At 41.5% G+C, this 27,343-nt stretch overlaps 1 protein-coding gene across 4 annotated transcripts in view; it reads right to left on the bottom strand.

The window, feature by feature from the left end:
* CAP2 (cyclase associated actin cytoskeleton regulatory protein 2) overlaps positions 1-27,343 on the bottom strand; it is a 171,074-nt gene that overhangs the window by 94,431 nt on the left and 49,300 nt on the right. For 3 of the 4 annotated variants that reach the window (XM_025383110.1, XM_025383113.1, XM_025383111.1), the window contains exon 4: positions 6,812-6,889. The exons of the other annotated variant lie outside the window; for it this stretch is intronic. In XM_025383110.1, the coding sequence (XP_025238895.1) occupies positions 6,812-6,889 (78 nt within the window). The remainder of the gene's footprint in view (positions 1-6,811; positions 6,890-27,343) is intronic. 4 annotated transcript variants of the gene reach the window in all.

Raw genomic sequence — 27,343 nt, 5'->3', positions numbered from 1 at the left:
ACAAGTTCTAATAAAGACAAGAAAAGGAGAGGGAGGATAGTAGCAACGCTCTCTCTCTCCCTTATGGAGGAATACAGAACTCAGACTTCCTAGATAGAATAAAACCTACCGGGCAGTCAGTGACCATAAATCATCTTCCCTGAAGTTGAAAAACTTAAGATTAATTTTTTCTCTATGTGCAGGTGCATACTGATTCCATGCAAATACACACACACACACACACACACACAGATCACTTCACTGTCAGGGCTTAGCAGCACAAGAAATGCTGGAGAAAACAGAGAAAGTGTGAAGGCAGCAGAAAGCCTGCTGCACTTATGGCCCATGAGCTGCAGTTCTCCACCCTCCGGGTGCTTCCCTTCTTGCTCCTGCAAACTACTCAGGGCTAGACTGGTGGGACGTCAGTGGGAGACCTCCCAGGAATTCCCTGAATGATAGTCTAAGCCAGGGTGGGGGCTTCTTGTCCATTTTCCATGTGAGAATCCTTCCATCAACTGGAAGAGGATGGGCTTGACAAATTCTAGACTATAAGAACTATAAGTACGGGGCCGGGCATGGTGGTCACGCCTGTAATCCCAGAACTCTGGGAGGCCAAGGCAGGCGGATCACGAGGTCAGGAGATCGAGACCATCCTGGCTAACACGGTGAAACCCTGTCTCTACTAAAAATACAAAAAAATTAGCCGGGCGTGGTGGTGGGCGCCTGTAGTCCCAGCCCAGAGGCAGGAGAATGGCGTGATCCCAGGAGGCAGAGCTTGCAGTGAGCCAAGATCGCACCACTGCACTCCAGCCTGGGTGACAGAATGAGACTGTCTCAAAAAAAAAAAAAAAAAAAAAAACAAACAAAAAACAAAAAACCTATAAGTACTATAAGAACTGGGCCATTCTTTTGCCCAAAGATTATTTATGTAAAATACAACAAGGGGAGACAGGAAAAGCTGAGATGTTTTGCAAATGTTTCATAATGTGCTTTACGTCATGAGCATGTAATAAATAAATGAGAAAGATGATTCTGAACTGCAAGGTGTGACCACTAGTGCATCTTAAGATCAGTTCAGTGGGTCATGACCACAGCACAGAATAGACTAGAAGAAAAATGTCAGAATGCAGTGCGCATGGTAAGAATATGTTTTGTGAAACTGGGTGGGGGAGTAAAATATCCTTTTTTCTGTGGGTCAAGGCCGAAATGTTGGAATGTCCTAGTATTAAAGAATGCAAGGGACCTGTTTCCTCATTGCCAAAGTGAGAAAGGAAATTTGAAATTGGGGGTCACCACTGTCAATCAGGGCTGTCAATGAATCCCTTATCTTGCTTTTGCAGGATAGATGGAAGAGTGAAGGTGGAGGAACTGAAGGGCACATTCTGGTCTGTGGCCTGTGGTCTTATTAAAAAAAAAAAAATTCAACATGGATAGAACTGGAGATTTTTATGTTACATGAAATAAGCCAGGCACAGAAAGACAAACATTGCATGTTCGCACTTACTTATGGGATCTAAAAATTAAAAGAAGTGAAATCATTGACATACAGAGTAGAGGGATGGTTACCAAAGGCTGGGAAGGGTAGTGGGGGAGCTGAGGTGGGGAGGTGGGGATGGTTAATGGGTATGAAAATAGTAGTTAGAAAGAATGAATAAGGCCTACTATTTGATAGCATTACAGGGTGACTGTAGTCAATAATAACTGCACATTTTAAAATAATGAAGAATAGGCCAGGCACTGTGGCTCATGCCTGTAATTCCAGCACTTTGGGAGGCCAAGGCGGGTGGATCATGAGTTCAGGAGTTCAAGACCAGCCTGACCAACACGGTGAAACCCTGTCTCTTCTAAAAAATACAAAAATTAGCTGGGTGTGGTGGCACGTGCCTATAATCCCAGCTACTCAGGAGGCTGAAGCAGGAGAATCGCTTGAACCCAGGAGGCTGAAGTTGCCATGAGCCAAGACAGCGCCACTGCACTCCAGCCTGGGTGACAGAGCAATATTCCGTCTCAAAAAAAAAAAAAAAAAAGAAAAGAAAAGTTAAGAGTATAATCGTGTTGTTTGCAACACAAAGGATAAATGTTTGAGGGGATGGATACCCCATTCCCCATGATGTGGTTATTATGTACAGCATGTCTGTATCAAATCATTTCATGAACCCCATAAATACATATGCCTACTATGTACCCACAAAAATTTTAAGAAAATTCATTACCTTAGAGTTCAGCAACAAGGGAATTGAGAGAATCCCTATTAGTTTTCTATTGCTGTATTACAAATTACCACAACTTAGTGGCTTAAAACAATATCCATTTATCATCTCACAGTTTCTGTAGGTCAGAATTCTGGGCCAAGGCAGAGCTAGGTTCTCTGCTCAGGGTCTCACAAGGCTGACATGAGCCACAACCGAACACTAATGTTGGTTTAATTTTGCCTTATGCTGTGGCAGCAAGAGTGGTCACTTGCATTCATTAGCAGGATCCAAGGGACTCCCTGGAAGGTCCTCCAGCCCTAAAAGATCTTCCCTCCCCAATGCCCAAAACTCCTATTGAAGATTCATTCTATATCTTTTCTCTCAGACCCCTGTTACAACGCTAAGTAAATAATTATTTGAGTCATTATTTAGTAACTCATCCACTAGATATTGAACTGACTTGCAACAGATAGCTATATAGTGTGCACAAGAAATAAACCTCTGTGGTTATCCATCACTAAGATTTTAGAGATGTTTGTTACTGCAGCATAACACGGTGTACTTTGCTATAGAAATGGTAGGAGAAGAGAATATGAACAGAATATGAATTTGAGATTTGACCACCAAGGGATTCTGTGCTTGCTGGGATTTTGGATGGTAATGACTGAAGTCTTGCTGCTCAATGTGTAGTGAGAAATCAGCAGCACCAGCATCGCTGGGGAGCCTGTTAGAACTACAGACTCTTGCGCCCCACTTGAGACCAACTGAATCAGACTCTGCACTTTAACAAGATCTCCAGATGATTCAAATCAATACTGAAGTTTGAAAAGCAGTGGTCTAGAGACAGTTGGAAATGAAATTTGGAAGCACCTGAAATAAATCTGAGCTCAAATTATAACAGTGAGAGCCATCCATACAGCACAGGATCCAAAGTGCGGTCTCTGGACCAGGAGTATCACATCACCTGGGGACTTTTTAGAACAGCAGAGTCTTGGGACTCAACCAAGACCTACTGAATTAGAAGCTCTGTAAGTGGGGCCCAGCAATCTGAGTTTTGACAACCCTCCAGGGAACTGTCATGCACGCTAAGGGTGGAGAATCGCTGCTGTATGTCAATGAGAGCTGAAATTACAGCAGTTAATTCTCTTCCTCCTGAAAGAAGGAGGACAGTAAGACACAAATGGTTATAATAATTGCTCCTATGAGAAAATATGATCTGCATTATGATACTCATCTTTAAGATGCATCTTCTAGAATGCATACTGGGTGGATCAAGGTCTGGCCATAGACTGTTTTCACCACTGTGGCGATTGTGTGACAGACGCAGTTGACAGCAATGACTTGAGCACACCCTGAGAGTGATCTTGTATGGCAGATCCACCTGAATGTGTGTTCAGAGTTTGCAACTAAAGAATCTGGGAGTGGCCAACCTGGAGATCCACTGCTCTTCTATGAGGAACATTTGAGTCCCTGGTGCTTCCCGGGGAATGCCGTGGAACACCGGCCATGTGGGGGGATGGAGGCCTTTTGTTTTAGGTTAAATGAAGGTTATCAGGTGGAGATTGTTAGATGGAGGATGTTACATGAAAATGCTACATAAATTACATGCCTTTCGCAAGTGGTTGTAGTTCTCCTGTCCAGTCCTCTGCTACTGGACTCTCTCCCCTGTATGCAAGTCCCCAATAAAACCCGAGGTCTCGTTCGCTGGTTGTGGGACTTCTCTTCAGCCTCATGAGCCTGTACCACCCCCACTGGAGTGGACAGGGGTTCCGAACAACAAGTGGGAATCTCTCAGGTCTGCTTTTCTCTCAGGTGGAAGTCGTAGGATGGTGTTCTGAATAAAGAGGAAAGGGAAGTAGAGGGAAGGTCCAGGAAGGGAGGTAGGCATCATAAGCCTGCTTGGCATTTTGCTGGTCCTGGTCCAGGCCTTACTGCACATGGAGCACTGTGGTAAGTGCTGCTAGGCATTTCCAGTGCGTGCCTCCCTGGGAACCCATTTCCCTCCCCTTTATCAAGAATTCAATAGAACCAGGCACAGTGGTTCACGCCTGTAATAACAACTCAGGAGGCTGAGGTGGGAGGATTACTTGAGCCCATGAGTTCGAGGCTGCAATGAGCTAGGATTGCACCACTGCACTCCAGCCTGGGTGACAGAGCAAGAGCAAGAATCCATCTTTAAAAAAAGAAAAGATAAAAAAAGAGAGAGGATGCAGTAGAGTAAGTAAGAAAGGGAAACTGTAGATATGACCAAGAATCTGCACAGCCACATGCTAAGCCACACAGTGTCCCTGACCCTGGCTCATGCTGGAATGTCACAGACCCAATGCCTTCATTCATTGTTCATTCACTCACATTTTCATCCAATGTCTAGTGAGTGGCTTTTTTGTCTAACGCCTGCAAAGCCATTGGAGAGGCCTCTGGTTCTGAGGCTTAGGGAAGAGATGGAGTGGTAACCCAGTGAGGAAACTCACAGTTCTTCTTCTACCTGAGAATCTCAATTGGACCACCTCGCCTCCCACTTCACAGAAAAGGCAGGCTAAGGCTGAATCTACAACACATCACTTTGTGATTTCCCAGTTTCACTTTGCTCTTCTGCAAAGCAGAGATTGAGAAGACCACGGAGGACAATGCATCCATGATGGAACACGGAATATTTTCACCCCTACAGAGCCTCCTACCTAGGCTGTGAGCTCACTCCTTTCATGTGGAGGGAGGTGACATATCCATCTCAGGTAGGGGCTGACAGCTCTGGTTGGAAGTCCGAATAACCCATGAAGCCCACAGAAATCTCAAAGCCCAGGCCACTCCTCAGACCAATGAAGTCAGAGACTCTTGGGTTGGGACCTGGGTACTGGTATTTTAAAAAAATTTTGCAGGTGATTCTACTGCACAAACATGGCTGGAAACGACCATTCCAGGGAGGGTCTCGGGTCTCAGGTCTCGCCCTTTTATGGAGCTGAGTGTCATCCCCTGAAGGTGAAAGTTCTAGATTCCCAGGATTCTTAGCTCAAATTTTTCAGTTTCAGGAGTTTGTTTTATAATTCAAAGTGAGCTATTACATTTAAGCTATTGTATCATAACGTATACTCAATTTATTTTTTACTTATATAAATGTTACTAAATTTCAAATGCAGAATATTTAGCCAAAAGAACAATTTTTATTTTTTTCTGATATAACAAAGTATGCCAGTAGTAGGACTACTTTTTAATGAATAATTTCATTTGTGACACAATTAGCATAGTCAAAAGTTGTCATTATGAACCCTTGGTAGAGGGAATGCAGTTATTTGCATGATAAAATGTCAGTAGTTTGGGCAGGTGGTGACTACGCTTTGGTTTAGAGAGTGGGAAATTTGGCCGGGCGCGGTGGCTCAAGCCTGTAATCCCAGCACTTTGGGAGGCCAAGACGGGCGGATCACAAGGTCAGAAGATCGAGACCATCCTGGCTAACACGGTGAAACCCCGTCTCTACTAAAAAATACAAAAAACTAGCCAGGCGAGGTGGCGGGTGCCTGTAGTCCCAGCTACTCAGGAGGCTGAGGCAGGAGAATGGTGTAAACCCAGGAGGCGGAGCTTGCAGTGAGCTGAGATCCGGCCACTGCACTCCAGCCTGGGCGACAGAGCAAGACTCAGTCTCAAAAAAAAAAAAAAAAAAAAAAAAAGAGAGTGGGAAATTTACAGGGCCTAGGGAATGAGACGGACCTCCGCCAACCATTACTTTGCTCTTAACATCTGTTCCCACAATTTTATTCCTTCTGTATTAAAATTTACCATGGGCCTTACTTGGTAATTTTACAATAGATTAAAAGTTGTTAAAATTACTACATTGGTAATATCATTGCAGTTAGCATCAGATCCTCTAACACCTCTAAATATCTTTAACCTAAGAAAAGTTCATTCATATTTATGATGGAAGAGAAAGGCGAAGTGGACTATGCCTAAGTTCTTAAAGACTCATGAAAATTCTTTCCAATTTTGGTGTTTTGAGAATGAGGATCAGCAGCATAGGCCTCACCCAGGAGCTTATTAAAAAGCAGAATCTTGGGACACAATCCAGGCCTGATGAACCAGAAACTGCAACGAAGCTCCGTAGACGACCCATAAACACAAAACACTTAACCACTGGTTTAGCCCATCTACGCTACTTAGGAAATAGGAGCTAATAAAATCCATACATGGAGGTTAGAGATGATCATAGATGTGAACAGTCTTTGACAACAAAGCAGCTCAAAATCTGGGCTAAAAATTAGTTATAAACACTTCCATGATTATAAAAGGTTGTGAGACTAGTATAAAGATGATACAAGTCAACTCACCTTTTAAACTGGTAATGTTCATTTGTTACAGTAAGAATTTGACCATAATGACATATTAGTAGTAAGAGAACACATTGCTTTCTTTCTTCTTTTTTTCGCAAATGGCATACTTAAAAAAAAACCAAAAAACTTGTCTGCTATTAATGAGATTATGAGACAGAAGAATTGTTCTAGACCAGGATCCAGATTACAGACAGAACCTACATGTGCTCTAAGTCTCATTTTGAGGAGGTCAACTATAATAAATGCTTCTGTTGCCTCCTTGTTTTCCATCTTACACTGCCCATACCTTGGGACACCTTCCCTCTCAGGACACTGTCTTACCTCGTGGGGTTGTTGGTACTGAGAGGCCATCAGAAGGAAAGACCGCTGGGCCTGGAAAGCGCTGTGCACCATTTCTGCCTGGGAACAAAGAGGAAGATGGCAGTTTCCATGTTTGACTCCTAAAAATTGTTACCATATAATCAGGCAATTCCACCCGTAGGTATATACCCAAGAAAAATGAAAATATATCTTCACACAAAAACTTGTAAATGAATGTTCATAACAGCATCATATAATAACCAAAACATGGGAACAACCCGAATATCCATCAACTCGTGAACCAATAAACAATATGCGATTGATCCATACAAGAGAATATTATTCAGCATGAAAAACAGACGAGGTACTGACACCTGCTACAACACAGGTGACCCTTGAAAACATTATGCTGAGTGAATGAAGCCAGTTGCAAAAGAGTACATTTGTAGGATCTCATTTATATAAAATGTCCAGGAGAAGCAAATCAATAGAGACAGAAACCACTACAGATGAGTGGGTGCTGGGGCTGCTGGGAGGGAGGAATGGGGAGTGAACTGCTAATGGGTATGGGGTTTCCTTTGGGGGTGGTGACAATGTTCGGGAAATAGACAGTGATGATGGTTTCAAAACTTGGTGAATATACTGAATCATACACTTTAAGAAGGTGAATATTATGACATGTGAATTATACTTCAATAAAGTTGTTAAAAAATGTTGGAGCCCCAAAGTGCACTTGTTTTCAAAGGCTGTCTCTCTCTTATCCTCTTTCACATATGCCCAAATTCTATTCTACACCTTCGGGAGGAAAGAGAATTGTCCTTTAAACCACCCCCATTTAGATATGCTCACTGAAAGCCAGTGGCTTCTAATCATTAAGATGAGCCCAGGAGAGATTTCAGTGCCATCTGGGCCCTGGTAGAGGGGGCCCCACCTGGACTCAACACCCCATAAGGAGACGTGCAAGCAGGAATGCCCTCAAACACATATTCTCTTACCTTCACCCTTGATTCATTCAACTAATTTGTTAATTTTGGTTTTTTGGGTTTTTTCTTTGTTATGTTAATTTTTAAAATTAAACAAATTACAGAAGTGTACCAAGAAAAAATATCCAGATCACCCATAATTAACCATTTTGGCATTTTTTTCTAGTTTTTAAGAAAATTCATGCAGTTATTCTTTTAAGATAAAGCATACTGACTTGGAATAATTTTTTTTTTTTTTTTTTTAATACGGAAAGTTTCAAAGATTAGACAAGGCATGGTGGCTTATGCCTGTAATCTCGGCACTTTGGGAGGCCGAGGTGGGTGGGTCACCTGAGGTCAGGAGTTCGAGACCAGATTGGTCAACATGGTGAAACCCCCGTCTCTACTAAAAATACAAAAATTACCCATGCATAGTGGTGCACGCCTGTAGTCCCAGCTATCTGGGAGGCTGAGGCAGAAGAATCATGTGAACTTGGGTGGCGGAGGCTGCAGTGAGCTAAGACTGTGCCATTGCACTTCAGACTGGGTGACAGAGGGAGACTATGTCTCAAAAAAAAAAAAAATGTTTCAAAGATTACAGGGTTTTTGTTGTTGTTGTTGTTTGTTTGTTTTCTTTTTTTGTCTGTTTGTTTTAGAGACAGGGTCTCACTCTGTCACACAGGCTGCAGTGCAGTGGTGTAATCTTAGTTCACTGTAGCCTTCAACTCTTGGGCTCAAGCAATCCTCCTGCCTCAGCCTCCTGAGTAGTTGGGGCCACAGGTGCACACTACCACACTCGACTAATTTTTACATTTTTTAGTAGAGATGAGTTCTTGCTATGTTGTCCAGGCTGGTCTCAAACTCTTGGGCTCAAGCGATCCTCCTCTCTTGGTCTCGCAAAGTGCTGGGATTACAGGCATGAGCCACCACACCCAGCAAAGATTAAAGTTTTTAGAAAATGCCTCACAACCTAGAAATAATCATTAAATGAACATCATTGTGACCACCTTTTAAGAATATATGCAGAGAGACTTATAAAATGGGGTCATACAGCACTACACTTTTTTCTTTTTAAAAAATATTTTATTTTTAAAATTAAAAATTTTAACCACTAGTCATTGAACAAAAAAAGCATACATTTTAATTATGATTGAATAGTAGAGATGAAAATGAAAAAGAACTGTTAAACTTCAAAGAAAAGTTTCTGTACCATAATAGTTTTTATGTCCTAAATGATCATTCTAAGGTTAAAAAAAAAAAGATAATAAAATGTTGAGATTGGGGTAATTATGTGTTGCATTCTAAAAGACATGTTATAATTCTAGATAGTATTGATTGACTTCCTGCTGGGAAAGATGAGAACATAAGTACTTACACTTTTTCCATCTCTGATCCCTATCTTCCATAGTTTTTAGTTATTATTTTTATTTTCTCCAAACTGATAGCATTCATATTTGATCTGTAATATTAGTGTACATAGTTATTAAGTATTAGTTCTGCATTTAAGCAAACCTAATGATTCTCACCTTAACTTCTCTGTTTCTGAGTTATTTTTATTTTTTTTTAATTGGCTGGACATCCGTTATTGCGTATTTTCTTCAACAAGGTCTCAAAGTTGTTTTAGTTCTTTCAGGTTGAAGCATGTCTCCCTGTTGTCTTTATATTTTAACAACATCTTGATGGGATATAATATCCTTGAGTGATTTTCTCTCTCTATTTTCAGAGAGCGTGGCCCCAGCTGTGGCAATAGTGATGTCTGAGACCAGCTTGATTTTTTTCTCCCTTGTAGGAAATTGACTTATTCTGATTTGGTATCTCAAGAATTATTTCTTTATCCTTGAGGTTTAATAGCTTAACTAAGATATGTTTGCGTTTTGAGCATTCCATAGTATATTTCCTGGAATAGACTTGGTCCTTTCTTCATTTCTGGGAAATTTTATTATATCTTTCAGTGTCTCTTCTGTTCCTTTTGTTAGAGTCTCTATTCAGGGACCCAATTAACCTCATAGTGTAGAATATTTGAATGTCTTAATATCTTTTAGAGTCTGTCTTTAATCTCCTTGTCTGTTATCTGTATTCTCTGTGATTATAAGAATACTTTTCATATTGTTAGTAAACAAATTTTCAACAGGTCTCATATATGATACCGTTTCTAATTTATATATCATTTTTGCATAAATGTGTTTAATTATTGATTTGTCAGACTTTAAATCTCCCTTTTCATTTCATTCTTGTTTTATCACCTTGTCTTTAGGCTATTTTAAAAATACTTTTTATACTTTGTTAAATTCTAAGAGTACAAGTTATCTTCTTATTAAGTCATTGTGAGGAACCTGTTTCTGTTCCTTAAGTCCCGTCTTCTTCAAGCCCACATCTTTCTACTTTGCATGCTAGCCTCCTTTCTGACGCAGTACTTGTAGCTGCCACACTGGATCTTTCCATTTTGCACGTATTTTAATTTTTTCAGATATTTTAATTTTTCTGATAAAATGTGGGTGATTCCTTGCCATCATATTGGAGATCAGCTTCTTTGCCCTTTCAAGCAAGAATCTGGGGGCTAAATGCTTTCTGCTCTCTATTCTTTAACGCCTGCTAGAACAGGAAGAGGAAGAATCTGGCTGGGGTGATGTTGTCTTTATTTGTGTCTTCAAGTGCTGCTCATTCTTCTGGGAATTTGCTAAATGCCCCAAACCAGGATTCACTCCACGTACTTGGAACACACAACATTCGGATGGAGTGGTCCCTTGCGACTTTAGATCAGTTCTCCAATTCAGAACCTAGACATGAGGGCTTTACATCTATAAACAGAAGCAGTCCACAGCGTTTTTTTTCTTGCTTCGTATTCTCCTCTCCTGATATCATTACCCCTAAGGAATGTCTTTAAGGGGGGTTGGAGGCAGGGTTAGAAATCAAAAGCCACTCAGTCACCAGTTACTAAAATGTATTGCTTTAGGTTATGGGTTTTTTGTCTGCTTACTATTAGTGAGGTGTTTTTCTTTAACTTTTTTTTTTTTTTGCTCCTTTTTGGGGAGAGAAAAATTCCGTGATTCGGTTTTATTTGGTCATGAGTTTATATTCTTCTATACATAATTTCATTTTTAATCTCTTCATTTTTAGCTCCACATCTGTTTATGGGCAGTTTCTATCTCTCTGCAATCTTGGATATGACTGACTTCTCTAATAGATAGGCAAGAACTTGCTTAATACATTTTCAAAAACAGATACCAAAACAACAAAATAACAACCGGAGGATTAGGTTAATTTCATCCCCGTGTCAATATCAGATAACTTTCTGGGCTGGAAGGGTAAATGTGTTAACTAACGGAAAATGACTAGTTTTTGTCAAACCACTTCATATTAACGTTTTGGCATCTGACAAATGTTCCAAAATATAACTGAAATGAACGAACACCTTATTCTTGCTTCTAACATTCTTGTCACTTCTCATCCAAGGATATTTTTTCCCACTGAGAAGAAAATGCTTGAAATCAAACCAAGATTTATAGACTATTTACATTAAAATCACAAATTCAATCATCATTAACACAATAGGTATAAGTCTCCTGAATGTTTAAATTAGTATATGTTTTTCTCAAAGCCATTTTGGAGTACACCATCTTCTTTCTCTTTGTCCTGGTAGCCTGATTGCTGGGACTATATTGCTCAAGATCTCAAATTTTGGATATTCATTAGGGAAGAATAGAAGGCTTTCAAATTTCACTGTCCTGGAGGCCATTATGACATTGTGAATGGGAAGCTCTGAGCTATGCAGTATTTTTCCATGTATCAAAACATATATTTCAGTGATTCAGAAGGACTTTTGTCGGTCTCTAATGACCACGTTTCCAAATAAAAGACTACAAAATACAACTTTGCACAGCTTGGCTATAAATAAAATAAGTGCACTTTTCCCCAGCAACGATAATATAGAGGTAACGTCCTCATCTATGACAAGCTTTGCAGAGCCGACTGAATTGTAGTTGCTGTGGAAACAGTAATTTGGATGGTCTGACTTCTGCAGTTAAAATTGTAGCTCAGAGGTGGCATTAACAATATTTTTGTAGTTATCCCAAGATGAGCATGATCATTAGCCTTTTTACTTTCCCTAGTAACACATTTAGCCTGTTGCTAATAGAGCAATTTTCTGGCAGGTCTGATAAGCAAAGATGGCCAATTTCATTAATTAGTCTCTTCCTCCAAATGGTGTTTCATGGGAACAATAGAAGTTGAGGTTGGGGTGGAGAATGGCCCAATATTGAGATATCTGCTTCAACTCTCCCTTCCATTTTGCTTATGTAGACAAAACCTTTCTGAGAATTTGACTGTGTACCTCTTTCAGCTTCCTGGAACTCTGGGTATAATTAGCAGACCCTAATCCACAATCATTTTTAACCTCATCAGTCCACATGTCAAAGGACTTTCATTCCAACTTCCGATCCACTTGCTTCTTCCTTCTGGAAAGTTCCATGAGTCCCTTCAACCAGACAGCATCCTATTTAGGAGCAATTTTACTGAACCTGCTGAGTCTGGTAACTTGAAAGGGAGAATTTGGTTCACTCAGGCAGTTCAAAACACTGTGAAAGAAAAAGCCAAACGTAGGGGTTTTCAGTAATGACAAATAATCGAGGAGTTTTGCTGAGTTTGTCCATCACATGTGTGCAGGGCTCAGAAAGCCTGGGCAACCTTTGTGGGTGAACATGTGCATCTATCTGCCTGTGAACATGTGTGTGCAGAGAGGAAAGGGATAATTTTGGCAAGGTCAAATCTGTGCATTCTGTTTGAACTTTACCATTATCACACCAGTAACCGGGGTTCTTAGACAGGCTGGTGGAACATCTATTGCTGTGTGGTCTTACGACGAAGAATAGGGGAATGAATTTCAGAAATCAGTTTAAAACCAGCCTTAGCAGTCAGCAGACACTAGCAAAATATGACTTACTTCTATCTAATCCCCTCAGGAAAGACAGCTGGCTCCCTAGGGAAGTCCAGTTAATTTCTGGATACTCATCAAAGCTTTGCATTATTTCACTGGAAGCACTACAGGCTACAAAGTCCCATGTGGATGGCAAAATGAACAGGCACAACGGGGGAAAGCCACAGGCAATACTTGGAAGATGGAAAAAGCATCCAGCCTGGGTGCTTGTGCTTGTGCTAAAGGCATTTCCAGATCCTTCTGAAACTGCATCAGCCCTCTTCTTGGGAACCAGACAGCCAAGGGAAGGGGCCCCTCTTCCTCTAAAGATGGGGGAATGGGCATCTGTATACTCAGTGCAATTTGCAGGCCCTATTGCCAATGCCATCCTCACATACCTCCCCAGTTAGTCTACTGATGCCCTGTTTTTCATAGAGACACTGTGTTTTCAGATTTGTTGTTTAGGGGCCTGTACTGTACCCTAAAGAAAAAGTCACTAGATTTTCTGCCAATGAAGGGTTAAAGAAGAACCTGATGGATGAAACTGAGACAAGAAATGAGCCCCCAAAAGAGGTAATAGAATGCTAAAGACAAATTTCACCCATTTCGTGATTTTGCTTAAAACAAGACTGAAGATGCCTGATTTTGTAAATGTGAACATAAGCATTAACCCTGTAAACACAGATTAAGAAAGATATCTGAGTTGACATATTATGCACCTCACAGAACACTTGAACCAGTGGTTCTGAGTGTCCATCAAAATCAATTGGAGGCTTTCTTTCTTTTTCTTTTTTTTTTTTTTGAGACGGAGTCTGGCTCTGTCACCCAGGCTGGAGTGCAGTGGCCGGATCTCAGCTCACTGCAACCTCGGTCTCCCAGGTTTACGCCGTTCTCCTGCCTCAGCCTCCCAAGCAGCTGGGACTACAGCTGTCCGCCACCACACCCAGCTAGTTTTTTGTATTTTTAGTAGAGATGGGGTTTCACTGTGTTAGCCAGGATGGTCTCGATCTCCTGACCTCGTGATCCGCCCGTCTCGGCCTCCCAAAGTGCTGGGATTACAGGCTTGAGCCACCACGCCCGGCCTGGAGGCTTTCTTAAAACAGACTGTTAAGTGGCATCTCTGGAGTTTCTGATTCAGTAGATTTGGGTTGGCCCAAGAATTCGCATATCTAACAAGTTCTCAGGTGAGGCTGATGCTTCAAGTCTGGACACTGCACTTTCAAAACCACTGGCCTAAATGATACCTCATATATTTTGTCTCTCATTTCTATTCCATTTTCATTAGCAGCTGAATTAACAAAACAGCTCAGAGGGCATCCACCACAAAACCATTAGCAGCAGTGAATCTGTACAAGTCTGCAGCAACTGCGCAGTTCTTGCTTCCTCATAAGAAAGAATTCGACTGAGGGGCACAGGCAGAGAGAGGTACTGAGGCAAGTTTGAGAGCAGGAGGGAAAGTTAATTAAAAAGTTTAGGCCGGGCACGGTGGCTCATGCCTGTAATCCCAGCACTTTGGGAGGCCGAGGCAGACAGTTCACGAGGTCAGGAGATCGAGACCATCCTGGCTAACACAGTGAAACCCCATCTCTACTAAAAATACAAAAAATCAGCTGGGAGTGGTGGTGGGAGCCTGTAGTCCCAGCTGCTTGGGAGACTGAGGCAGGAGCATGAAATGAACCCAGCAGGCGGAGATTGCAGTGAGCCGAGATAACGCCACTGCACTCCAGCCTGGGCGACAGAGCAAGACTCCATCTCAAAAAAAAAAAAAAAGAAAAAAGTTTGGAGCAGGAATGAAAGGAAGTAACGTACACCTGGAAGAGGGCCAAGCGGGTGACTTGAGAGTTTCAAGTGTGTGATTTGCCCTTTGATTTGGGGTTCTACATGCTGGCATTCTTCCTGGGTCTGTGTCTCTTCTCTGATTCTTCCTTTGGGGTGGGCTGTCCGTATGCACACGTGCCAGCCCTTGGGAGGGACCACATGCGGTGTGTTATTTAAGTTGTGCGCATGCTCACTTGAGGCATTTTTTTTCTCTTAGCAGTTGAGCATTCCTAGAGGAAGGTCATATACCAGTTAAACTCCACCATTTTGCCTCTTAGTGCTCGTGCTTGAGTCTGCTCACCCAACTTCTTAGATCTTATCGGGAACTTATCACCAGTTTCAGGTTTTTCCTATTTATTGGGAGCCTGCCTTTCCCTGGTGCCAGCTGCGACTAATTATTATTTTAGCAAGACAGTTAACAACCTCTGGACCATTACCTGATGGTGGCCTGACGTTCCTGGAGCGGGGGCCCTCCTGCCCTGCTCATGTCTGACTCACAACCTGCTGTAACAAAACCATGCACTCATACCGTCCGAAGGGGCTCATTTCATTCAATCCTTGCATTTTTTTAAGTGAAGGGATGAACATCTAGAAAAAATAAAGCTCTCTGCCCAAGTGGCAAAGCTGAAGCAAGAATTCCTAAATCCTGATTCTTCCCAAGTTCTCTTCTATTGCCCAGGGAGAGACTTGAAGCATAGAAAACGGAAAAGTTTGGCAAAAGAAAATGAAAACAATGCAGATCACGAGAGCTGGATATAACTGCGTCAAGCCAATGTTCTTTTGAAACGTATCAAGCAAGACTGACTTCAGAGCTACTACCACTTACCTAATGGAAGAAGACAAGTGGGCAGTGTTAAGCCAGTCATGGGAACTATCACCACCCAAAAGTATTTATAAAGCAGCCACGTGAGCACTTTGCCTCTCTGCCGAGCACAGGGCAGCCATGGTAATGGGAGATGACAAAAGAAGAGTGAAACGAAAGAAAACAAGACTCCAGGGCAAAACTGTGCTAATGGTGTTTGGGAGCAGAGGCTGCAGGCGAGGGCAGAATGCCTCATCACATCCCTACTCAGCCAGCGCCTGGACACTTACGTTTTTATAATCACTTCAAGAGCTCTCCTTTCTTAGAAAGGGCTTGGATGAGTCTAGCATTTTGCCTGGCCTCCAAAGTCCTGCACAATTGGACCCTCATCTTCTAGCGTCATGGCCACGACTCCTCTCCAGGTACCCTCTGCTCCAGTCAGGGTGGTCTCCATGTATCCCAGGGATCTGCTTGAAGGAGCCCTGAGCCGGACGCAGTGGCTCATGCCTGTAATCCCAGTACTTTGGGAGGCTGAGGTGGGTGGATCGCTTCAGCCCAGGAGTTTGAGACCAGCCTGGGCAACATGGCAAAACCCTGTCTCTCCAAAAATTAAAAAATTAGCCCGGCATGGTGGCATATGCCTGTAGTTCCAGCTACTCAGGAGGCTGAGGCAGGAGGATTGCTTGAGCCCAGGAGGCTGAGGCTGCAGTGAACTGTGATCATGCCATGGCACTCCAGCCGGGGCAAGGAAGAAAAAAGAAAGAAAGAAAAGAAAGAAAGAATAAAAAAAGAAAGAGCCCTGGGACAATAAATACATTTATTTACCCAGAAACAGGTCTCTGCCTCTCCAAAAAAGAAATCAAGACCTGGAGAGGTTAGTGAATTTCCCAAGATTGGTGGACAAATGTAGGATTAGAGTCGGGTCTACTGACCTGAGCCTACTGCCCTCTCTCTAATTCCATACTAATTACCACTGTGAGTTTGTCTTCACTGCTTCCTCAATGGCACTCTCCATCCCTAAAGAGCCAAGATTTCCTATTCCCTTCTTCTGTATCCTCTGCTGAGCCTAGCATGGGGTTTTGCATACAGCAGACAACTTACATGTATTTACCGTTTGATAAGGATTCCGTTCACCGTGGTCAAGGCAACATGACTGAAAATTAAGTATGGGAGCTGATTTTACTAAAGGGCTCAAAGAACAACAGATGGGGCATATGACCATCTTCAAAAACAAGACGCAGATGGATCTCACAGGCATTTGTCTTTTCCCTGATACACAGTTCCAAGTGATACCAATCATGTAATGAATCAATAGTGGTAAGGCAGGAAAAACGCAGTTCCTTAGTCTACACCATCTAGACCTCAATAGAGAAGTTCTCCAAAGTCATCAGTAGTGTTCCATGCCATCATTGGTTTTGTCCTAGTCTGCTCCCTCTAGCATTCTTCCAAGTCTCTACTTCAAAGTCCCACCTTGCCTTGAAATCCCAGTTTCCACTCTACCCATTGCCTGCCACACAACAGGTGCTCAAGATCTGCTGAGTAGATGGAAGAATGCATGGAACAACATGGTCAGGATTTGAACGGAGTATAAATTATTAAAAGTTAAACCCAACCAATGTTGATTTATAAGTAGTTGATGGAGAAGCCATAACATCCCTGTATCTTCCCAACTTTTGCTATCAGTCCTGTGAGTTAAAATAGGTGGCCCCCTCCCCGACTTTTTAAAAAAAACTAGAAAGGACTTATTCAGTCAATGTTATGGGATTTCCATTCCAGTTCATCTCCCCATGAACTGACATGTGTGGGGAGACTACCGGTGAGGTGAGGGTGAGTGTGATAAATACCTATGTAAGATGGGCTTAGAGACAGTTATCTGGGGGAAAGGACAGTGAAACTGTGATATGGGAGGTCACTAAGAAACTGATAAGTGCTCTGTTGTTACTTGGATTGCTGCTGCTTATGAAAAATAGCAAAGTCCTCCAAAGATGCTTATACTAACTACATAAGATTTTATTCTTTGTGCTTATTGTTGTTATTTTTAGCATATTTATTTGGGGATGGTTGGAGGTGTCATAGAGATGGAGAGGGGCGTTAAACCAACATCCAAACTGCCCCCTTTGTGCTGTCATAGCCAAGAACAAAATAAAGAAGTATGGAATGTTTCTTTGCTATGACTTCTTGGGTTCCCATGGACTTTTTCCTATCTTGCCTGATTAGTTTGGGAAATTACTCTCTTCCTAGTGTGCCATTAGGAAAGGGCACAAAGAAGCAAGCCAGAAGTGCCATCAGCAAAGAAAGTATACGTCTGCTTGTGCTAAAACTTATTCTGAGGGTAAAAATCTGTTTTGTCAGTAACACTGTCTAAAGCTAAGAGTTAAGAAACGAGAAATCAGATTGCCTGCTATTTGTGGTTGAATCTGAAATTGCCATGGTGAGACAGAAGGGCCAGCTTTTTTTGGTCTGTGACTGGTCCCATCATTGGTTGGCATTTTAATATCTCATCTGAACTACCTGTACCCTGCTAGTGCTTGGCAGGTGTCACTTGCCCTATACACACAGCCAGCACAGATTACACTGTGATTCTATCTTATCAAGGAGAAAACAGACTGTACAATGATTAGCTTCTTTAGACTCTGAAAAAATGTTCTTATGAAATAAACACGTCATGGTATCAGTGGAAGTTACCTTCGAGTAGTGGGATTCTGAATGGTTTTTGTTCTCTTTTTCAAATATGGATTGTTCATTTTTCTTATGCCAAATATTTTTTTCATTATCAGAAAAAAAAAATCTGTTGAAAAGACCTGAGTGAAACAGAAACTTATTACACAATTTTACAATCAAAAATTATTTTCTGGGCAGGGTGCGGTGGCTCACGCCTGTAATCCCAGCACTTTGGGAGGCTGAGGCAGGTGGATCACCTGCGGTCAGGAGTTTGAGACCAGCTTGGCCAACATGGAAAACCCCGTCTCTACTAAAAATACAAAAATTAGCTGGGCGTGGTGGCGGGCGCCTCTAATCCCAGCTACTTGGGAGGTGGAGGCAGGAGAATCGCTTGAACCTGGGAAGCGGAGGTTGCAGTGAGCAGAGATCACACCACTGCACTCCAGCCTGGGTGACAGAGCAAGACTCACTCTCTCTCTCTCTCTCTCTCTCTCTCTCTCTATATATATATATATATATATATATATATAAATATTTTTTTTTCCTGGTATTTTCTGAATACCTACTATGTGCTGAGATGCTACATTAGATATAAATCAGAGGAAACTAGACAGGAACACAGAATCATTAGTGCATGTGAATAGTAAGTGATGAGGTGTGAACTGTGTGGCACAGACAGCAAACATCCAACCTGGACAGGAGGTTTGTTGATATGACCCATGGTTGAAAAGGTAAGTTTTCCCATTTGGTTCGCTTGACAAAACACAAGAAGCATTTTCACAGAAAAGAAAATGAAAAGGGGAATGTATTTTTATTTTATTTTATTTTGGATAGAAGATTTCCTTTTCTCTAAAATCCAGAAAGTAGACTGCTTGGTCCTCAGTCATTTGGAACCACTATCTCCCTTAACACAATTCTCGGGCTCCTCAAGACAAGAGATTTCATAAAGGCTACAACTCAGCCACAGCTGCCTTTCTGAAGTGTCCATGTGCGCTCAATAAAATGGAGTCTAAATTTACAGTCTGACGGGAGGAAGGAAGCAGTAATGTCACACTCCACTTACTTAACAAATATGTTGGCAATATTCCATTAAATCGTAAAGACAAGTTAATTTAAAGACTCTGGCCTGCTCAAATACCAACCAAATCACAGTTGATTTCAGGCTCTGCCTTAGCCAAAGCACAAATCAAAAGGGCAATAATTTTACATTAGGTAATTGTTAAAAATTAGCATTTTTAGTGCCCTTACAGTTTACTGATTTTTTTCAATGATTTTACTCTCATTGGCGGAGAAAGGAGGCATGCTTATTGAATAAGGCTAAATAGTTTTGCAATCTGGGAAGGAAAGATGAGTAGGTAGATTGAGAATGTCAATGTTAGACCACTAGGTACATTTATTTAAAAAATAATTATTCAGGCGCTGATAATAAATGAGGTTTATTCTTCATTAATAGGACTGTTGCCTTGGCAACTTCCAGCTCACAAAAGTATTTACATCAGTGCACAGTTCTAACACTAAGAAACAGCTCCAATGTGTCTTTTCCACATCCAGACCTAGAATCTTCTATTATATATTTCAGCTGCATTATTGGTTTCAGTTAAGGTGACCTCAATGCCCCACCAACTCCATCCAAAATACGTCACATCCAACCCTAAAGAGGCAATTTAAACAAATTTCTTGGTACATCAAATAGATCAAAGATAGAACTGGAACCAGGCACGGTGGCTCACGCCTGTAATCCCAGCACTTTGGGAGGCCGAGGAGGGCGGGTCATGAGGTCAGGAGATCAAGACTATCCTGGCTAACACGGTGAAACCCTGTCTCTACTAAAAATGAAAAAAATTAGCCGGGCATGGTGGTGGGCGCCTGTAGTCCCAGCTACTCGGGAGGCTGAGGCAGGAGAATGGCGTGAACCCAGGAGGAGGAGCTTGCAGTGAGCCGAGATTGCACCACTGCACTCCAGCCTGGGTGAGAGTGCGATACTCCATCTTAAAATTAAAAAAAGGTAGAACTGATAAATGGTTTTCTTTCGCAAAAAGGATGATTTATGTGGGTTGTTTTTATTTTCCTGCTTATTCAGCAGACAGCAAAGTATTTTTAAACAATCAATGTCATGAATATTAATGTGCTTTCAAATCAAGCACCATTTCCCTAAAACTCCTATTTTCCTAGTTCATAATTATCACCAAATAGCCTAAAGCATTTAAGACACTGTGAGAATATGAATCAGTACAACATATATGTGGAAGAATAATTTGGCAATAAAATTAGGGACCACTTGCCACTGGCCAGGCATTTCTAATTGTAGGAATTTTCCTTGAGAAAATAATTATATAACTATAAAATAATTGGCTGGGCACGGTGGCCCATGCTTGTAATCCCAGCACTTTGGGAGGCCGAGGTGGGTGGATCACCTGAGGTCAGGAGTTTGAGACCAGCCTGGCCAACATGGTGAAATCCCATCTCTACAAAAAATACAAAAAATCAGCCAAGCGTGGTGGTGGGCACCTGTAATCCCAGCTAGTTGGGAGGCTGAGGCAGAAGAATTGCTTGAACCCAAGAGGCAGAGGTTGCAGTGTGCTGAGATTGCACCATTGCACTTCAGCCTGGGGCAACAGGAGTGAAAATACATCTCAAAAATAATAATAATAATAAAATAATAGTACAAGGCTTCTAACTGCAATGTGGTTTACAATAGGGTCAAAACTGAAAACAAGTCAAATGAAACTAGTTTTTTAAATGATTATAAATACTACTAGATGACCATCCTTGCAGGGATAGGACCAGGGTAGAGCTAGCAAGAAGCCCATGGTATGGAATTTAAGAGGTGGTCTCTCTTTAGGTCACACCCTGCAAGGTTCACTTGTGTCACCTTAGTCCAAGCCCTAAATTCTTGTACATACATTACTTCACCTACATACAATTTTTATTGTTTAAATCAATTATGGTGTAACACATGAAGAAATACTATACAGTCATTAAAAATGGTGATGTAGGCTGGGTGCTGTGGGTCACACCTGTAATCCCAGCACTTTGGGAGGCCAAGGTGGGCGGATCACTTGAGGTCACGAGTTCAAGACCAGCCTGGCCAACATGGTGAAACCCTGTCTTTACTAAACATAGAAAAATTAGCCTGGTGTGGTGGTGGGTGTCTGTAATTTCAGCTCCTCAGGAGGCTGAGGCAGGAGAATCGCTTGAACCTGGGAAATGGAGGTTGCAGTGAGCTGAGATCGCATCCCTATAATCCAGCCTGGGTAACAGAGTGACTTTGTCTCAAAACAAATAAAGTAAAATAAAAAAGATAATGTAGACTTCAACTCATTGACATGGAAGGAGGTCCAGAAGACATAGTCTAAGTGAAATAAGCAGGTTACAGAAACAGTATGTACAGAAAAGTCTGCAAAATCTATAATGTAAGACCAATCATTGTAACTTAAAAAGCCCAACATTGAACTCTTCTAAATAATTTATTATTGTAATTTATATTTTAAAAGATCAAAGACTGGAAAGAATTTAGAACAGTGAGTAGTTCTCAGGGCATGGGAATAGGAAAAGAAAGAAAACACCATTGCATGTTTAAATCCATTTGCTTTTCTGACGGGCATGAATAGTGTTAGAAGTTTATATTCTGAACAAAACCATTCTCCTGAATAAACTGCATTTTCAAATTCAATCATTGTATAGCCACAAAACACTTGGCAGATTGGCTCCTCTCCAAATTCTCTAACTTGTTTTTCTATCACTTAAGGAATCTAAAGCACTTTATCAACATATTTAAGCCGAATCTTTTGACTTAGAGAACCAGCAAATCCTTCATGGTTGATGAATCTTGGGTCTTCACAAAGAAAGGACACTTGGCTACTAAGACCACTCAGAAAAATCAGAGACAACAAGGTACTCCTTATATTGGAATCCACTGTGACACTAAGCATTATGGCATTATCCTTTCACTTTGTGTTATTTAAGTCATATTCTGATCTAAGTTTTCATGCATGTATATATGCCTTGTGTCCCCATGTAGAAAACGTATTCCAGAGGACTAAGCCAGTAGGTGCCCATATAGAAGCACCTTTATTACAACAGAAGCTCAGTAACTACTGTTTAATAATGAAGGACTGAAATTATTGTAAAGCATTGTGATGTAGTAGAGAAACCACAAACATGAGCTTCTGATAGAGGCCTGGGATCGAATTCAACTCTACCCCTTACTACACATAACCATTCCCAACTTACCCAACCTTTCTGAGGCAAGGTTTCATTACCTCAAAAGATATATTAAAAACTCTTGGCCAGACATGGTGGCTCAAGCCTGTAATCCCAGCACTTTGGGAGGCCGATACGGGCGGATCACGAGGTCAGGAGATCGAGACCATCCTGGCTAACACAGTGAAACCCCATCTCTACTAAAAAGTACAAAAAACTAGCCGGGCGAGGTGGCGGGCGCCTGTAGTCCCAGCTACTAGGGAGGCTGAGGCAGGAGAATGGCGTAAACCCAGGAGGCGGAGCTTGCAGTGAGCTGAGATCCGGCCACTGCACTCCAGTCTGGGCGACAGAGCGAGACTCCGTCTCAAAAAAAACAAAAACAAAAACAAAAACAAACAAAAAAAACCCACAAAAGTTAGCTAGGCATGATGGCGAGTGCCTGTAATCCCAGCTACTCCGGAGGCTGGGGTGGGACAATTGCTTGAACCCAGGTGGCGGAGCTTGCAGTGAGCCAAGATCACGCCATTGCACTCCAGCTTGGATGACAGAGCAAGACTCGGTCTCAGAAAAACAAACAAACAAAGTTCTCCTAATGATTAAGGAAGTAATGTTTGTTGATTGCTGTGCCTAGGGCCTGATACCTAGCAGACCCTCTACAGATGCTAGTTTTCCTTCCCCCTTTTAAAAAAATTGCCTCTCTTACTAATATGGAAAATGAAAATAAGGCAGGAAAAGAAAGTTGATCCCTAGTGACTAAAATTTAGCTAAGGGCCAGTCATGATGGCTCATGTCTCTAATGCCAGTATTTTGGGAGGCCATGGTGGGAGGACTGCTTGAGACCACGAGTTCAATACCAGCCTGGGCAACATAGTGAGATTCCCCCTGTCTCTACAAACTTTTTTTTTTTTTTTTTAAATTAGCTGCCTGTGGTCCCAGTTACTTGGGAGCCTGAGGTGGGAGGATCTCTTGAGCCCAGGAGTTTGAGGCTGCAGTGAACTATGATCATGCCACCGCACTCCAGCCTGGGGGACAGAGCAAGACTCTGCCTCTTAAAAAAAAAAAAAGCTAAGAACCAGATTTTGTTCATTCATGAACCAGGTCCACCCAATATCAACTCATCTGCATTGAGAACTCACTATGATCACTCAACCATGGAAGGTCCTTGCTAAACACTGGTTCCTCATTCCCCATGGATTCCCAGGTAGCTGGGACCCCTGACCTCTAGGCTGCCCTGCAGCCAAGCTGTGAAGGACTGGTGGCATCAGCTGGTGCCCACATTTTCTCTTTACTTTGTTTTTTGCTGCGTGGTGAACTGCCTTTCAGGCAATATCTTGATTCCAAGGATTTTATTCCAAGGGTGACCACTGTCAGTAATTCAATGAATATGCCTCCAGACTTTATATTTAACAAGACAAATCTCTCTTAAGTGCATATACCACCTCCCTACTCTTCCTTCTTTCAATTCCTGCTTGGTAATCTTCAGAAAATCTCTTTTCCTGTCTTTTTGTCCCACTTATGAATTCCAAGGTAACCCTAATAATGGTTGCTAAGCACCAAAGCAGCATAACTATACACTCATATAAAGAAAAAAGAAAAATCTTGTTTGGTATCGAAAATAGAAAGGAATCAGACCCAAAGTCAGCTGAAAGTACACATAGAAATCCCTATTATGTCTTTGACTTTCTCTAATTAAACTCACATTCCCCCAGGTATCAGCATTCATAACAAATGACTATTTTTCATTTTGTGTCATCGTTTTCTTGTTTCATTTAACTAAAACATGGTGAAATAAATGTTTTGGTATTTTGCATTATGTAAGTATTGCTCAGTAACCAATAGAGAAGGTTTTTCTTCATAATGTCTCATCTATTTGTAAAATAAGTAAAAAGGCAGTACTAGAAAAATGAAATTTAAAAAGCTGAAATACAAAGTATAGTAGAAGTCTAAGTTATTTCAATTACTAGATTCAGCAGACTTAATTCCTCTGTTGCACTGCTATACAAGTTTTCAAAGTGTAACTCATAATTTCTGTACTTATCTCATGGTACAAACCGTTAGGGAATAGTTTTTGAGCTGCAGCCTCTGTGCACAGCACATGCAGTGGTGCTGTTAGATATCTTACCATGGGTGCCCAACCACACATGGTCTATGGGAAATGTCTATAGGAAAATGCCTTCCAAGTTTCTAAGAAATAATTTACAAATGAGCTTTGGGGAGAGGGGATCTCCCTGAAAAGTTTGGGACTGCCTGTATTTGTGTATATTGAGATAATCAACTTAATTTTTCACTTTCCATCCAGATGTTTACAATGGTATAAATACAGCCAAAAACTCTTGAAACCACAGAGATTTGATTATTAGAAATACACAGTAAAGTCCCCACCAAAAGTTTAATTTCCCAACTTATCCTTTCAGACTCCAAAGTCATTTCTTGCCCAATCTCTATCATTTTGAATGTTAACCATTGAGGGGGAATCAACACGCCACAACCCAATCCAAACTGGAAAACCAAACAAAATTCTATTTCTTAACCTGATCTTCAGTTTAAAATATTTATAGAGGCTGGGTGTGGTGGCTCATGCCTGCAATCCCAGCACTTTGGGAGGCTGAGGTGGGTGGATCACCTCAGGTCAGCAGCCTGGCCAACACGGTGAAACCCCCTCTCTACTAAAAATAAAAAAATTAGCTGGGCGTGGTGGCATACGCCTGTAATCCCAGCTACTTGGGAGGCTGAGGCAAGAGAATTGCTTCAACCAGGAAGGTGGAGGTTGCAGTGAGCTGAGATTGCGCCACTGCACTCCAGTCTGAGTGGCAGAGTAAGGCTCTGTTTCAAAATAAATAAATAATAAAATAAAATACTTATAAGTACAAAATAAAATACTTAAAATACTTATGTGTGAGGTTCACATAAATATCTTGTCTCAGATGGAGCTCAAGGTGTTTCTATTGGCAATGAGTACAAGTCAATATATTTATGAATTTTCTGGTTACTTATAAATCTTTGTCTCATTTTCTTAAATTGCCTCAGAGCCCCAGTCTTTCAGTGGCCCACTTTCCTCAACTACAAAAGAGCAACGAGAATGAAGGGAATGAAGGAGGTACTGAATAAACTGTCACAGCTGTGATAAATTCAGGACTCTGTGTGTGTGTGTGTGTGTGTGTGTGTAGAGAGACAAACCAAAACCTATAGAGACGGGGCAATCTAACAGTCTATACAGTCTATGTATTTTTCCCCTTCTTTTCACAGGTGTTGATAATAATCTATGTTTCTCAATATTTCACTTGCTAATTTCATGACTTAAAACCTGACCGTGATGATTTTTTTTTTTTTTTTAGACAGAGTCTTGCTCTGTCGCCAGGCTGGAGTGCAGTGGCACGATCTCGGCTCACTGCAACCTCTGCCTTCTGGGATCAAGCAATTCTCCTGCCTCAGCCTCTTGAGAAGCTGGGACTACAGGCGCAAGCCACCATGCCCAGCTAATTTTTGTAGTTTTAGTAGAGACGGGGTTCACCATGTTGGCCAGGATGGTCTTGATCTCTTGACCTCGTGATCCACCCACCTCAGCCTCCCAAAATGCTGGGTTTACAGGCGTGAGCCACCGCACCTAGCTGATGATTTACTTTTTAACTGTGGTCTAGGTTTGGCTTGATTCAAGCTGTCAGCCACAGTAAATTCATCTGTCCATTGATTCCATTGTTCCTTAATAATTTGATTCATCCATTTAAATACTTGTTTTCACTTATTTATTTAGAAAACACTTATTAACTATTATGGGCACAGTGCTAGACAGACAGAGGGCTGGAAGAAAAGAGCATAATTCTGGAACCTTGTAATAAACCCCAACTCTCAACAGGTGGGCCCAAAGTTATAAATCATGCTACTTTGCCCATATATTAATTTGTTTTAACTACAGCAATTGAAAGTCAAGTATCAGCATTCCAAGTACCTCACTATATAAGATATTTTTTTAAAGGGTTTTCTAAAAGGGAAAGGATTTGTACTGCAAACACATGTGAGTTCTCTTTTATATCACTAAACATCTTATATTTGATACATGAAAAAGACGTGGTGTGTAATGTGTTATAACATGTGTGTGTGTGTGTGTGTGTGTAAAATCTGGCATGTTTTAAAACTAACAGTGTTAAGCCACAATGTAAAGACAACCAGAAAAGAAAAAAAAATACTGAAGGTTGGAAAACATATTTTGTACTTGTTTTATGCAGAGTAATATAATAAATCTGCAAACACATTCCCTAGAATCAGAGTGATGCTTCAGCCAGTGTGCCCATACATTTGACTGAGACTGTTTTTTCTTACATGTAGCTAATACAATTTCATGAGGAATTCATAGATGAGTTGAGGGAGCGGGCGCGCGCGCGTGCGTGCGTGTGTGTGTGTGTTTTGTGGGAATGGGTGCATGAATAGAAATAACAAGATAAGCTAAATGAAATCAGCATGTAAAGAGGTCATTCCTTTTGGACAAAAGTATTGCTGAAGCAGCCTCCAGGCAAACAATAGAGTTATCCCGAAGTCTAGATAGAAAACAACAACAAATTTCCAATTATGTGGGCATCGTTTTAGAAAGAAGGAAAGATAGGGAAGAAAGGCAGCAAGGCAAGAGGTAAGACAAATAACATATATTCTGCAGTATTCAGTTACATGATTAATTCAGGACATTGGAAACAATCCTCTAAAAGCATATTTTTTTCTTCTTTTTTTTTTAAGACAGAACCTCCTCTGTCACCCAGGCTGGAGTACAGTACTGTGATCATGGACCACTGCAGCCTAGAACTCCTGGGCTAAAATGATCCTCCTGCTTCAGTCTCCTGAGAAGCCAGGGCTACAGGTGCATGCCACCATGCTCAGCTAATGAAAGGGTATTTTTGAGGAGAAAATGTTAGGAAGAAAGTTGCTGGTTACTCTCAAGAATTTTATTTTTTTAATAGTAATGGGGTCAGCTGGGCCCAGTGGCTCATGCCTGTAATCCCAGCACTTTGGGAGGCCGAGGTGGTGGATTACTTGAGGTCAGGAGTTTCAGACCAGCTTGGTCAACATGGTGAGATCCTGTTTTAACTAAACACACAAAAATTAGCCTGGCATGGTGGCTCACATCTGTAATCCCAGCTACTCAGGAGGCTAAGGCACAAGGATCGCTTGAACCCAGGAGGCAGAGGTTGCAGTGAGCCAAGATGCTG

This window comes from Theropithecus gelada, chromosome 4 (assembly GCF_003255815.1).
Source record: "Theropithecus gelada isolate Dixy chromosome 4, Tgel_1.0, whole genome shotgun sequence".
In the NCBI taxonomy this organism is placed as follows: domain Eukaryota; kingdom Metazoa; phylum Chordata; class Mammalia; order Primates; family Cercopithecidae; genus Theropithecus; species Theropithecus gelada.
The sequence above is the reverse complement of the archived record's forward strand: the minus strand, read 5'-3'. Positions and strand labels throughout refer to the sequence as shown.